We start from the raw sequence: 15,065 nt of genomic DNA, 5'->3' as shown, positions 1-15,065 counted from the left end.
GTTTGGGCCGAGCAGAAGGAAGGCTGAGCGCAGACAGGCTGCAAACAGCACCTTAGGCTCACCTGGAGTCAGATCTCACCACGTCCCAGATCCTACAGCGATGCAGCGGTGGGTAAGCATGGCTGCAGGAAAGACCCTGTCGCAGGTGGCCAAAAAGCCACCTCCCAGCCCCATCTCTGCCCTCAGCTCCCCAGCAGCAGAAAAAGCCTCTCCAAAAGAGTAGTGGTATTTAGTTATATCACATATGGTCCTACCCATTCCCCAACCCAAGACACACTGACCAAGCAGGAGACACAGGTCCTGGCCATACCACTTGGGTAAATATGAAGAGGATTCAAGCTGAAGAAGGTATCTGGCTTCTCCTGCCTTCTTATACCCCTTTACCTTCTTTGAACTGAAGCCAGTGCCCCTTTGTATGCTGGCTCTCAGCATCCAGCTGTGACAGCAACAGTCTTAAAGCAGAGAAATCCAAGTATTCACATGCAAGACAACTTTGAACACTAGTGGCAGAGTCTGGTGGAGTCAAACATTTCCCACAATCGCAGGGATTGAAGCTAGCGATCACCGAAGTGAATGGGACATTATGCAAGTCCATGGGACCAGATCAGCTGTAGTCGAGGTTGTGGCCAACATCAGCCTGAAGCCACTTTATCATCTTTAAAAAAGCAGGGTGACCAGGGAGAGGTCCCGCTGCCTGGGAAGAAGAATCATATCCACCTTCAAGAAGGATGAGGGAAGCGACACGCTACTCAGCCTCACCTCAACCCCTAGAAAAGCGTGGGCTAAGTCCTCCTGGCATTCATTTCCAAGCATATATTGGATAGGGTGAACAGCCAGCAGGGATTTGCCAAGGGGCAATCACGGAAATACCCTCATCAGTGACCTGAATGAGCTCTCAGCAACCCAGAGCATGCTCTTAGCAAGTTTCCCACAAGACCAGGAATTGGAGAGAATGGCTGACACACCTTGGAGCAGGACCTAAACAACATGGTGGAAGAGGTAAAATTCAAATGCAAACACAAAATCCCTCACACGGGAAGGGCTGTGGCCCAGCTTCCCGTCTGGCCAGGAGAAACAGGACCTGGAGGTCCTGGCGGGCAGCAAACTGAACATGAGCCAGCAGCAGGACCTTGCCGTCAATCACATGCCGGGCCGTGTTAACAAAAGCATAGCCAGCAAGTTAAGGGTAGGGATTACTCTTGTTTGGGGCTTGTGAAGCTACATCATGAGTATTGTGTCCAGTCTCGAGACTCCCCAAGACAGGACAGACATTGACCTACCAGAGCAAGCTCAGTGGAGGCTACTAAGATAGTTGGAGCTGGAGGACACGACGGACAAGGAGAGGCTGCAAGACCTGGGCTCATTCAGCATGAAGAGAAGGTTAAGGGGGATGTTGTTACTGTCTTCAGCTACCTGATAGGAGACCACAGAAAAGACACAGACAGGCTCTTCTCGAAGTTGCACAGTGGAAGAACCAGGGGCAATGGGACAGAGCTGCATCTCAAAAGGGTAGTTAAGCACTAGAACAAAGGCCCAGAGAGGTGGGGAACGGGAACCTCCCTCCTTACTGATATTCAAAATTTCAGTTGGCCCTGCTTTGAGCGGGTAGGTGGGCCCAATGACCTCATGATGCCCTCTCCAACCTAAATTACCCTGTGATTCCATAGGCAAACTAAAGACAAAGCTATCACCAGAGTCCAGAGTGCGCCCACTCAGCCACACATGACTTGAGTGCATGGTAGCCTTGAGCCACCTACCCCACAGCCTGCGTATCTTATCATTGTATTTTCAGTTAAGTGATGCTGTAAAGCCATAAAGTGCTCCAGGGCAATCCACAATTAAGAGATGTTATTAAAAAAAGGTACAGAAGAAGATTGAGTACCAATCCTGCACAGGTCAGGAACCAGGACAACAAGTTCAAAGGGCATTTTAAATATCAAGGAGAGGAAGAATTCAAGCACTAGCCTTGACCCACAGAAAACACAGGTCCATGTGTCCTGGAGAGGCACTGCTCTGCCACCACAGCAACTGCCTGCTTAACCCAGACAGCCATGCCAGGCCATCCCAACAAGCTGCAAGAAATAGCATACCCTCCTTTGACCGTAAGCTCTGTCATTACATACCTCCAACTGGCCATACGCAACCAAACATCTTCCCGCTCACTACAGCATTTCTTCACTCTTCAGATGGTGTGGTGAAGCAACCCTTCCGAGGATGCAAGGAGGGATTTCTGCATAGCAGCACGGTATTTTGGAGGACGTGGTTAGAGCTGGGCACTGGGAACCGACACACTCCTCATTTGAGGAAGCTGCGGTTATAGAGAAATGAGGCTGGAGAACTCCTTAGTCATCCTGTAACTCAACAATTCCCGACACGTTCAACAAATCTGTTCTAGAGACCTCCAGGCAACGGCTACAGCCAAGGAAGGATGCAGCATCTCTGCCACAATCCTCACCCTGTCTCCCATGCTGCAGGCAAACCCCATGACTTCTCTCTCACAGCTCATGACCAGCTTCTGCAGCCCAACGCCTTTTACTGCTGGGGAGAAAACCCACAGGCAAAGCAAAATGGGCAAAACACTAATTTCAAGAGCAAGTCTTCACCCATCACCTACAGTTTAATGCATTGGAATACAGTGGTCAAGGATTTAGCCCAAGTATCTGAGCCCTTGCGTTAGATAACCCATTTCCAAGTCCAATATTTACAGCCTCCATCAAATGTTCTGCCAGGAAGCAACATGCACAAACAGCGAAGCGTTCTGCGTGCTGAGTCAGAAGGACCGCAGCATGCCTTTCCCCGAGACAGCCCGCAGGAGCCTTGCCACGTGCCCAGGCTTCCCCAGGCGCTGTTTCCAAAGGGCTGTTCGCTTCTCACTATCTGAAAAAGCTCATCGTCTTTTTCAGAAAAGTACTTTGACAGAAAGCATGGATACTCCTAGAAATGAGCATTTGCAACAGGATCTTTCTGTAGCCTGGCAAGCCACAGAAACCCCATTACCCTCTTCTAAAGGAGCGTCATCCTTTAGAGCAAACAAAGGTGAGATTTCCCGCAGAAGCCCCCAGGCAGCATTACAGGTCAGCAGATGCCCTTACAGGCTGTGGTGTGACCTGGTGCCCTGCAGAGCCAAAGACCTGGATCTGACCTGCTTTCCACTTTCAGGAGAAGAAGCAGCAGCATTTCATCCCCTCCACACCTCACTTTAGCTTGCTGAGCGGACGGGATTCAGATCTCCCTACAACACAGGCACATTTTTCCGCCAGCCCCATCCCTCCTTGCTGAAAGCAAGGACCTGGCAGAGCTCACAGCCCCTGCAGGTGACAAGGCAAGGCTCTCAGCAGGAGCAGGACCTTCTTCCACACCGACACCAACATCCAGGAGTTCAGTCACTACACAGATCCAGCACGAATGAAAGTTCATGCACTCAAACTGAAAGAAACCCACACAGCAGTAATTAAAGCAAAAACAAGCTCTATTTTTTTTAAAAAAATCCTTGCTTTCTCCAGAGCCCGAGCCTCACAGCTCTGCAAGGTCAGCATGTGGAAGCCCACCAATGACTCAAATTTTGAGTCCTGCCCAAATCCACTTCAACAGCGGGGAAGAGGCAGAAAGTCACACTGCACGGTGTTGGGCAGCTGCTAACAGCAGAGAGGATGGGCTGGGGAGCGGGGCAAGCATCCCCAGCTCCAATTCTCACTCTGGTCTCTTGCACAATTTCAAGCCAGCAGAGACATCAAAGAGAAACTGTTGAACTTCCGAGTGCTCCTAGGCAAACCTAGGGAAACTGTGTTGCTGCAGGACAGCTTTCCAAGAAGCCTCGTGGCATCAAAGCTAGCCCTCAGCCCCAGCTCCACACCGTGCTGCCATGCAAGAAGAGCTTCTCTCCAGCTCCTCCTCGCCTGCCAGCACCATGTCCTGCCACCCAGACACCCCAAAGCAGCGTGTCGTAAGAGGCAAGAGAGATGAGTTTTTTTCAGGACTTTCTCAAATAATCCCAAGCGGAGCAAGCTGGAAAAGGCACTTGTTCTCAATATTTGCATGCTCCACACTTCTTGTCCCAAAGGCAAAAGAAACTGTTTGTATTTCTCCTCTGGGATGAATATGGAATGGTGACACTGAGCAACCACTTGCCCCCAGGGACAGACCAGCACACAGCCCGGCCGGCTGCTGCAACAGCCACTAGCCCTGGCAAGAGGAAAAATAACCCCTCCGGGTAAGCAGGTACAGGGTCAGGCCATGTGTATTTCTGCAGGGCTCCAGCCAATGACCGGAGCATCTCAAAATGCTTTGCCAGATCCCAGAGGACTTACAGGTTTGGGGAGCTGCAGAGCTCAGCCCCCAAGGGAAGGAAGGGGTATCCTCATGGCACCAGTGCTCACAGGCAAAGCATTGGCTTGAGACAAGATGCATCCAGGCACAACGTGGAGCCCAGGAGTGGGAGTTTGAGCTCCGGGGCTGCAAACAAGGAATGCAGCCCACACATGGAGACGTCACATCTCACCCCCTTTAGGAGCTCCCAGCTTCAGGTTAGTTTTCCATGTGCTTCATTTGGGGAAGAGAAGTGGGTTTTGCATGGTTCAACAACCTTCTGATATAGCTGCACGGGGTTGTATTCAACATCTGCTAGCTAGAGCGCTGCTTAGCCCCCAAAAAGATGCCACCAGGGTCCAAGAACAAGACAGGAGCTGCACCTACTCAGGCAGGGACCACTAGGGACCCCAAGGAAGCAGCCTGAGCTGCAGAGCAAAGACCAAGCTCAGACACCACAGCAATGAGCCTCGCTCCACCCCATACATCAGACAACCCTTGTCAAGCTCCTTTAGACAGTCTGGCTATGGCACAGTTCATCCTTCCCCAAGCTCACCCAGATTAGGTCTCCTAAAGAGCAAGATTCCCTGCCTCCCTGGCTGGGACCCTCCTTCCTCACCCCCAGCCCCTCTGCTCCCCACAGGGACTCACCAGCAGTTGGGCAGGTTGAGCGTTATGCTGGCCTGAATGCCCGCCCCGAAGCGCAGGTACCCCAGGACGCTCAGGCTGATGTACAAGATGGTGACAATGGACATCCCCACGTAGAGGATGACTGGGAAATGCTGGGGGTTCTTCATCTTGTTTTCCAGAGGCAGCACCTGAGAGAGAAGGAGGAGGATGATGACAAGAGAGCAGCAGGTTGCCCTGGCTCCTCTATACCCCTCAGCCCCACAAAGCAGGAGGGGCAGCCTCATGGCCAAACACAGCCGCCCATACCAGGGGACAGGACGGTCACACATGGAGCCCAGAGAACCCAGCTGAAAAAGCCGCTGTACCGGAGATCTGATTTCTGTGTTCCCATTTGAGACCTTCACACTTGCCATGGCAAGTCTCCAGCAGGGTCACTCGTGTCCTTGCCTGAAGGAAGGGAACTGCTCCCTCCCCTTGGCAAGAACTGTGCCCAGTGGTGCCTGGTGTCTTCGGTCAATGCCATCCGCCCCATACCTTGGTTGCATTACACTCTGCACCCCAGAACAGCACAGCTATGCCCACTGGGACAGGCCCATCATGTTACATTGTCATTTTCCTCAGCAGACCCTGGAAAGACCAAGACATTTTCTCCTCTCCTATCAAGTTTGTCCAGACAGATTTCAACCAGGCAGGACAATAAGAAAAAGGAAGGACAGAACCAAGTCCCTCACCTCTATACTACTAACACTTACTTTCCAATATAGAACCTCAGCAAATATTTTTTATAGCTGTCCTTGGGTGGTGAGGATTTTAAGAAGAGTCACAGTGGCAGAGCTGGTGAGGAGGCAGGACCAGAAAAGCTTTTATTTGCTTCTCCGCCTCCAAGTCATGAAAGGAAAAGAGCATTTGTGCCTCACTGCTGGTAAGAGCCTCTCCCTGGACACAGCACTCAGTAAACGTTCCTCCTGTAATGGATTTGGCCCTCTCCAGCCCTGTGTTTACACAGCCAGTTACATTAAGAGATGAAAACATTTTTTCCCCCTTTGAAGGGAGCTCCCGGAAACAACCCACAACGTCTTAGGGAGACATTAAGCTCTCCACCCACCCACCCAGCTTTTTTTCACAGACACAAGTCGTCTATTTACAGCATCTTGCATGGGAGGCACATGCAAATCCAGCCCGACAGCAGGCTGGGGCCATGTGGCTGGCAAAGGGAGATCTTGGTGCCTCTATGGCAGGGTGGGAAGGAATGGATCACATTTTTTTTGTGTCATGCTTTGTCACCTCTCATTTAGGCAGCTTCAGGATCCAGCCTGGTAACAAGACTCAGGACAATTCTTCATTCACAGGGCAGCCAGCGGAGCCCAAGCCAGCTGCCAGTGCAATTCCCAGCAGAGCCCAATCTACTGCCAGATACAGCCACCTTCAAAGCAGCAACCAACCTCCTGAGGTTTGGAGCACGTGCTCCTCCAGCCTCAGATGGAAGCAACAGGGTTTGACCCAGGAGATAGCCTGGAGGCTAAAGCTAAACAGCATCATCCAGAATTTGGGCTACCGTCAGAGAAGTTCATCTGCAAACACAGCTGCAACGCAGAGCAGGTGCTGCAGCAAGCCCGAGCACGGGCTGAGCCTCCTGTGCAGGCAGCCCTGCTGCCACACGCTGAGACTTACCACCCCGATGCCTTCGAAAGCAAAGATCGCAGTGCCAAAAAACAGAGGATAGGTCTTCCACGCTGCTGCTAGAGGCAGGTCACTGGGATCAGGAATGTCCTGGAAAAAAGTCCACGTGGAATTCAGACGCAGGGAGGATGGGGAGGACCTGGCCTGCTCCCATCGCTCCCTGTCGCAGCCCCACGCTGCGGGGAAAACCCTGCAGAGCAGAGGGTAACCACCATGCCCACGGGAGCAAGCAGCATCCCACAGCGTGCAAACACCCCACTGTTGAGCTCCCTCCACCTGCCAAAACACAGACACCACAGAAATGACAGACGGCAGCCATACGCACATACCCTGACAATGTACTGGTAGATCACGATGAGGCTGCCAAGCATGGCCACGTTGGCCAGCATGGAGAAGATGGACAGGACCTTGAGATTCTGGATGAATGTGAGCAGCACCACGAAAGGCAGGAGGGAAAGCATGTATAGCCGGGAGTCCATGGTGGGGGTCATGACCACTGTCCTGTTTGAGCTGCAGTCATTGGTGGTCCCGTTTGCTGCAGATATGACCTGGGGAAGCACAGGAAGGCTTGATGAACTCCACAGCACAGGAAGGCTTGATGAACCCCATAGCACAGGTCTGAGAGTCATGGGTCTTGGTAGCCCATCCCAGGTGGGTCAGAATACGACCCCACCAGCTCACTTTCAAACACAGCTAGTCGATTAAAATCAAAGCAACATGGGTTTTCAGGTAGTTTCAAAGCAAAACCCTGTTACCTTGCTAGGAGCAGAGGTGGGACTAGCTACGGCATCTGAGCTGAGACAGCAAAACCTGTCCGAGTGCAGGCTCGCTGAGCAGATGAACCCAGCAGCCGAGTGCACCGAGGGCAGAGGTTGGTTCGCACCACCCACATGGCCAATTAAGAAGAGACGAAAGAGGCATTAAGTGCTATTTCCTCAAAGGTCCTTTTCCTCTTGTTGCACCACATTGCACTCAATGTCAAACATCCCTTCAGTCACTCAGTGCCCTGTTCCCATGCAAGTACATCTGGAAGCTACTGCTGGCCCCCAACTTGGCTTTCTTCATGGGAAATCATCCTTTCCTTGGGGTCTTTCATTCCAAAGGCACTCCAGGACACATGCTTACCTCTAGATACAGTTCCGCCCCAGGAACTGGGTGGCTGAGCCATCCCTCCCGAGAGCATGGGCATGCTGTGGATCACCAATACAACCACGGCCAAGCTGGTCTAGGTAGCAGTTGCCATCTGGCCACTGCAGCAAAGGGCTGCCTACAAACTAATTTAACCTGCTCCGGAGCAAGTCCTGCTCCAGAGGAGAGGCTGAAGAGCTTCTGCACAAATCAGTATCCTTCATGGGAGAGGGCAGCACAGAGCCACGCACCCATGGGGCAGCACTGCTCGAGCCCCGGCCTGCCATGCCTCTCCACAGCTTGCTCCAAAGCTATTATCCAAATCAAAGCTCTGCCCAGCACAGCAGCACCTCGCCCGAGGTACCACTTGCACCATCGCTCCCCATTTAACACGCTATTCCCCACCACAAAAGGAAACAAGCAACACTCCCCTCTCCTCACCCAAAAAATTCCAAAATTGAAGCCAGAGGGTTTCCCAGCTGTGGCCTAAAATGCGTTGGATTTGCAGGTTTCTGCAAATTTCCCTTGTGGCTTAAGCCAGCCTTCAGTCTCTGCTGTGAGGGGTCGAGCAGAAGGAAGTCCACCTTGAAACAGCAAGGGGCCATCCGTGGGGAGCAGAGGGCCAGCAGCAGCCCAGCCCCACGCACGCATCCTGCTCACTCCTGCTCTCAGGGCTGCTGGCATCAGATCACCGATGTTCACCCGTTTACCCCTCCCGGTCATCCCACAGGGCAGCACAAAGGGAATCTCCTCAGCTGCTGCTCTCAGAGCAGAGGCAGAGCCTGTCCATCCTCCAATACCCACTGGCAGAGCCCCCTCCTTGCTCCCCTGGGAACCACCTCTAAAGCTGATGGGCATCAGGGAAGAGCTGACAAAGGGCACGGTTGTGGCGGTAACGACCAGATCACCGCTGCAAGAGCGGAGCAGGAGCACACAGGGAACAACACTGAGCGGCACCTGCAAGGCACCAAGCTGGTGAGGCTGGGAACAGGGACTCATTATTCCCAGTTTCTTACAGCGTGGGAGCCAGCCAAGAGGTTCCAGGTTTCTGTTTATCTCCTCCTGACGCCTGGCAGAAGGAAACTCTTTACCTAAAGATGTAATTAAGCTCCAGAGCCATGGGATGAGGAAAGAAACTGGAATGCAAACAGGTCCAAGAAAAGGAGAAGAGAGGTTCAGAGCAGGTCCTGGTACCCATATGTTACCGCTTACTCAGAGTATCAATAAACCAATTAACGGAGGTGGGCAGGACATCAAAGGCACAGGCCGTCTGCTGTCACCTCTCCTGCCCTCCCTCACTGGGAATGGCCCCCGCCCTCTACAGACAACGACACAGACGGCTCCAGCACCTCAGCAAGTGGAACAAAGTCACAGGGACTCTCAGAAAAACCTGCCCTGTTTGAACAGGAAAACCAATCCCTCCAAATTACCCACGCAGAGGAACAGTACCTTCCTGAGCAGCATCAGCTACGGAAATCAGACCTTTGGTGGAGAACAGGGCTGTGACCCAGGAGCTAAGAACAACCCAAGTGCCTCCACACCCCCTCTCGCCTTCCCCTTGCTCATGAAGGAGGGAGTAAAGTCTAACCTGTTTCAGATTGTCAGCCAGAAAGACGAAGTAAACACAGCAGAAACCCAACTGAGTGATGATCAGGAAAAGTCCCACTATACGCCTAGAAAAGAAAAAAAGTCCATTTGTTAGCCAGGCCATACAGAAATAAGAGCCCACCTGGGTTGCTTGGGGTTGCATTCAAACACTGTGGCGATGCTGCTCTCCCCAGGGGTTGAGGTGTGCAGGTCAGGGCCCAGGCAGCTCACCATTTCTCGATGATCGGGAGAGAGAACCGTACCTCCATCTAACCTCACAGACCTCTCCAGTCCCCCACTCCCATCCCCTCCAGAGGGTCAGGATCAGTCTCAGGAGGAAAGTCTTCTCCTTGGGTTTAGCATCTCCAGTCTGCTGCTGAACGACCATAGCTAGAGACAATGCTCCCCAGAGACAGGAACATGTGGATGTTCCCAGCACCTGATGTGCAGTGATCTGTGTGACGTGGGGCATTCACAGGGCTGGTAGCATCCCTGGGAGCAGCGGTTAGACCTGCTCAGTGTCTAACAAGATGGGCCAGCACTGCAGTACATGTTATTTACCCCTCTGTTACGCTGCCCAAACTTACTTCTCCCACTCCTTTAGTATAAGCTGCATCTGGCTGGGGACAGGACTGGGTCAAAGACCTCAGCGTTACCCCCTGGGTGACACTGAGCACTCAGGGTAGGTGAGCCAGATAACATTTTATGTCACTTGTGCTCATCTGCCAACGCAGCTCAGAGACCAGCCGGCTCTTCTGTCCCAGCTGTGGCACATGCCGGGCTTAAAGACAAGTGCCCTGCCTGGAGCCGGGGGAACAGGTACCTTCCCCAGACAGCGTGTGTCCGCAGCCATGTGCTGGGAGTTGACTCCAGCCCGTACATCACAGCACCCCCGTAGTCCACAAACTGCTTCTGGAACCTGTCCAGAGAAGAAAAAGAGAAAGGATGTCACATCACCCCGTCTGCTGGTTCCCAAGGCAAACGATGACATTAATGGGAAAACGGTTCCTCTGAAAAAGCCCAGAAGCAGTTCCTGACTGAGGCTTCCAACATGGGCAACTTGCTGCTGGGAGGCTTCAGAAAAACCACAGGGGTTCTTGGGAAGGAAGGAAGAGCCATAGGAGCAGCAAGTGCCAAGAAGGGGAGTTGCTCCTTACCTGTGGCAGAAGTGATGGGCGCATTTCACCAGGATGCCCATGCAGTGCACAGCCACGACTCCCATCACCAGCAGGCTCAGAGGACCCAGCTGCAGGGGAAGAGAGGAGGAAGGCTGCACTCTGATGGCCAAAAGCAGAGCTGCACGGTGGGTTTTACTTTTAGACAAAACTCCGTGGGCTCTGTGAGCCAAAACACCACTGGAGGCTGAACCAAACCTCGGGTGCTGCTCCCAGGAACCAGCCCCCCCAGGACCAAGTAACCGGACAGAGAGCCATGAGCTTGGCAGGAATGATGCAAAAGAAGCAAGTTGGGGCAGTTCGGGTATAGCAAAGCTCTTCCAGGATTGTTTTTTGAACTATCTTGAGCAACCCTATTGTACAGGTGGCAAAAAGATCGCGGTCTGGACAAAGGAAGGAAATTTTCTTTTTTAATTCTTTTTATTTTTCAGTCTAAGCAACAAGGACGCTGCATTGCTGGGCGAGGAAACCTGGAGCAGCGCAGTGAGGTGCCCTCACCTCTCACACGGATGGCAGTTGCTGGGGCCCAATACAGACACAGGGGAGCTGAGCGTTGGGACAGAAGCAGAGGGGGAGACGTGACAGTGGCCGGGGGCTGCTGTTTGACCTTCAAGCGCAATCTCAGTCCTCAGGCAGCAAAGCTGCATCACATCCACTGATCTCAACACGGCCAGAGCTACAAGGCTGGGCCAGCCCACGTAAAACCCTACAGAGGGAAGCACGCTGCCATCTCCCATCACCAGCCTTAACTGCTGACCGATGGGGCTCGTTACATGCGGGCTGTGCTTGCAGGACCCTCAGGAGGCACACAGCATGTTCAGTGTAGACCAGCTGAGACAAACCAAGGTGGGGACCATGCTGAACCACCCACGACCAGGGTGAGAAGATGCCACCCACGTGCAGCATGGAGTGTTTTGGGAGAAAGGGGCTGATGCCACAGGGGACAGGGAGGTAACACACAGCTGGGTGCAGAGGCAGGGACCCAGCACCCTGCCTGACCCTAGCAGAGGAAACTGCAGCCCTGACTCACACGCCAAACTTTTTGAGACCAGCCAGCAAAACGCAGGAGCAGCAAGAATATTCTCAGCAGCAAACGAAGCAAGCCACAGAGCCCAGGGCACAAAAACTTGCAAGCCACCAAGCACCAAGAGGCATCTCGGCAGGGAGTCAAGCCCTAACACCGGCCACGCAAGCTGCACAATGCCCTGAGGTCACTCTGCCCCACAAGTTCCCACAGAGCAGGGCCCAGAGCTGCCTTACCAGGATGCCGGCGTTCTTCACAGCCAGAGGCAGCCCCAGCAGCCCCGTGCCAATATTCCCCTTCAGGAGATGGATCAGGGTTTGGTACCACCTGATGGAGAGAAGATGCAGAGATGACCGTTGGCAGATGCCCGCCCCCAGACCATGCACAGTCTCTGCCCTCGGCTCATCCTGCTCAGGGTCCAGCAGCTCTGAGTTGTTGCGGGAAATGCACACGGAGGTCCAGATCCCATCCTCTGAACCCAGCTCAGCCCAGTGGGACTGAGGAAGGACTGGAGGCAAAAGACTCAACAAACAGATTTTGGGTGAGCATTTGCAAAACTGGCTTCAAGGCAAAACCCAGCACAAGTGCAGCTCAGCACCAAGAGGCTGCACAACGATAAAGTCTCTGAGTTGAAGGGATGGGTCTCCTTCAGGCAGAGACATCATGCTCTGCCCACCTGGGTGAGTGAATAAGACACGACGAAGCCCTCAGGGCATGGCTGCAACAGAGGATACCCACGCGTCCTCTGAAGCTGGACACACTGTTTGCTCGCCACAGCTTCCCATCGAACAAAGCTGGAGCAGGGGAATATTTGGAAAAGCATTAAACACTGCCCGCTGCCAGCAAGCCCAGCTTCACTACAGAGCAGAGAGCAAAGAGCAACACTGGGGCAGCTGCTCACTTGGTGCCAGCACCCTACACAGGGAGGACCACAACTCTGTCCTCACCACCCCCAGGAGGGATTCCCCATAAAACCACGGCTTCACCATCCTCCAGCAAAGCTGGCAGGCAGCAAGGAGAAACCGTTACCTCCTCCACCTTCCCCAGGTGCTGGGCCAGCCCCGAAGGGAGGGAAGCATCACTCACGTCGTCCCGTTGGTCTCCCCAAAGCGCTGGTAGGACTCAGGGTGGGCAAAGCCGTTCATGTCACCGGGCGGGCTCCCCTCTGGCGTGACGTCCGTGGAGCTGTAGTCATTGTAGTCCTCGCTGCGGAGGCGCTGGGTGGACATGGTCCCTGTGGAGGGAGCTGCATTAGGGGTGCCCAGCTCGATAGCCCCCTTCTCAGGCTCCTTGGGGTCAGCCATGGTGCAGAGAGACCAGTTCGTACTGCCAGAGCAAGGTCTCCTCCAGGGCTTTTATACAGCAACGCACTCCCGCCCAAGCTATCACGGAGCGGGCATGTCCTAAGGTCAAAGGTGCATGGCACATTCCCACTGGCTCTTCCTGCAGGTTCGTGCCCCAGTTTCGGGCACACCCAGGCAGGATGGGCTCAGGATCCTGCAGACAGAGCCTGGATGCGACCTGCTTCATGTCAGGCAAGGGACCCATGTACCCCGGCTCAGAAGGTAGCACCACAACCACAGGCAGCGGGGCAGGGGGGGGACAGGCTGGCTGTGTGTCCCCAACCCTAGCACTTGGGACTGGGGTGTCAAGAAGATGGCCAGGAAAGAGCAACCGCTTTTACCCCACACACAGTTTGCTGCAAGGGAACAGCTTGCTCTTGCCAGGGAAGGGAAAGTTTCCTAACTTCTCTTTTTTTTATTTTCTCTTTTTTAATTGCAGACTTTTTATTAAAAATAATTTTTAAAAAAATTGATTATGGTCCATGAGGCAGGAGCACAGCCCACGTGCTGACAGCAAACCACCCACCCCAAAGGTTTCACAGCCATGGAGGTGCCTATGGGTCTACGGGACTTCCCAGGATGTGGCACCTACACAACCCAGAGCTCTTGCTCCAGCAAAAACCCCAAGAGGGTCCTACAAGCCAGGAGCACCGGCACAAGCCCTCACCAAAGACACAAGCCTCCTGCCTTTGGCTGAAAAGCAGTCAGCTGGTTTAATTCCCACACACGCTCTGAGGAGCTCCTGATGCTTCTGCACAGCCTGCCGCTCCCCTCCCAAAAAAGCTTTTGCTTCCTCCAGCCCTCCAGCCATACCCAGCACTCCGAGTGCCAGCTGGGAAGCAGCGCCAGAGGCAGGGGAATTATCTACCAGGCTCTTGCCACACAGCCTGGCAACTCAGTCCCTGTCCCAAGGCTCCCCTGGGATGTCATGCCCCAGGCATCACCCCCACCCCAGCAGTCTCAGCCCTCCCCATGCTGTCCCCCAGTGCTGGTGGGGAGCCGGGACAATGCCGAGCGGAAGCAGCAGAGAAATATCGCTACCACAAACGGGCTTGTTTCCTGCCACAAGGTTCCTCGGGCGCTCGCTGGGTCACGCGAGCACCCACAGGATGTGGCCCTGGCACAAACCTAAACACTTGGCTGCACTGGGAAAGCTGAGCCCAGGCTGCTCAGATCCTGCTCCATCCCCAGAGCCCCAAGGCATTCCCCCCCCCTCCCCAGCACCGCACTCCGCAAACCTGGCTGCTACGTGCAAAAAAGTAGCCAAGAGCTGCAATCACTGAGAGGGTCCAACCTTGCGACCAGAAGGGAAGCAGGGAGCAAGGGACTCTGCTCGACGCTGGATGCTTGCTTCAAATCCCAGCTGCTCGGACGCAGTTACCCAGGCTGCAGCAACGCTGCTTTATTTCCTGCAGCACCAGGCAACACCGGTAGCAGAAAGCAGGGCTGGTCTGTCCCCAACAACACCAGCCTCCAGAGCAGCGCTGAGCCCGGCTGGCAGGCAGGCACTCCGGAGCTGAAGGCAGCACACGCATCACTCCTGCCCAGCCTCCTCTCTTGCAGCTGGGCCACGTAATCATGCCCTGAACCAGCTCCGCCGCAGGCAAGGTGATCCAGCAAGGCAGGGACCTGGAAGAGCAGCAGCGTTAGTTTACACAAGGAAAGCGTTAGAAGCTATTTGTCATCGGTGACGGGCCTGAGGGGCACGGGAGAGATTTGGGAGGCTTTGCCAAGCACCAAGGGCTGGTAGTGGCAAGGACTGCAGGCGGAGGGGGTGCCAGCATTGGGTCAGGCATAGATACCCCCTCCCCAAAGATGACCTGCATGTTTGTTATCTGAAGTACCCAACAGCGATGTCCTCCAGATAAAACACAACACGCCTACATCAGTCTGCCTGATTGCTCCCCGTGATTTCCCCCCCCCCTCAAGCAGGCTCAGCTGCTTTTTGCTTTGAAGAGCCAATGCAATGCGTTCATCGTGACTTGTCTTCTTTGTGTCTGGATTATAGGTTGCATAGCAGCAGGGAGCGAGCACGTGGCTCCCCCGCAATCAAGAAGCAGCAGCAGCTGCAAAACTTGTCTCATCCACACAATGGATATTTCAAACTGAAGCAAAACCCCACTACATCATTTTCTTGTCACTATAAAGAGCAAACATGGGAACAGTCACATTCACTTTCCACTTTAAACCTGA

General features: G+C 53.9%; 1 protein-coding gene across 1 annotated transcript in view; it reads right to left on the bottom strand.

The window, feature by feature from the left end:
* Positions 1-12,833, bottom strand: part of LOC104165393 (proton-coupled amino acid transporter 1-like) — a 17,590-nt gene extending 4,757 nt beyond the window's left edge. Inside the window, exons 1-8 of the mRNA XM_009705008.1 lie at positions 12,616-12,833; positions 11,766-11,856; positions 10,488-10,576; positions 10,154-10,249; positions 9,332-9,416; positions 6,945-7,163; positions 6,607-6,705; positions 4,957-5,123 (exon numbers count right to left, since the gene is read on the bottom strand). Coding sequence (XP_009703310.1) covers positions 4,957-5,123; positions 6,607-6,705; positions 6,945-7,163; positions 9,332-9,416; positions 10,154-10,249; positions 10,488-10,576; positions 11,766-11,856; positions 12,616-12,833 — 1,064 coding nt within the window. The remainder of the gene's footprint in view (positions 1-4,956; positions 5,124-6,606; positions 6,706-6,944; positions 7,164-9,331; positions 9,417-10,153; positions 10,250-10,487; positions 10,577-11,765; positions 11,857-12,615) is intronic.
* Positions 12,834-15,065: the final 2,232 nt, after the last annotated feature.

Source organism: Cariama cristata, unplaced genomic scaffold (assembly GCF_000690535.1).
Source record: "Cariama cristata isolate BGI_N322 unplaced genomic scaffold, ASM69053v1 scaffold37087, whole genome shotgun sequence".
NCBI lineage: Eukaryota > Metazoa > Chordata > Aves > Cariamiformes > Cariamidae > Cariama > Cariama cristata.
Note: the sequence above shows the minus strand (reverse complement) of the source record. Positions and strands in the feature narration are given on the sequence as shown.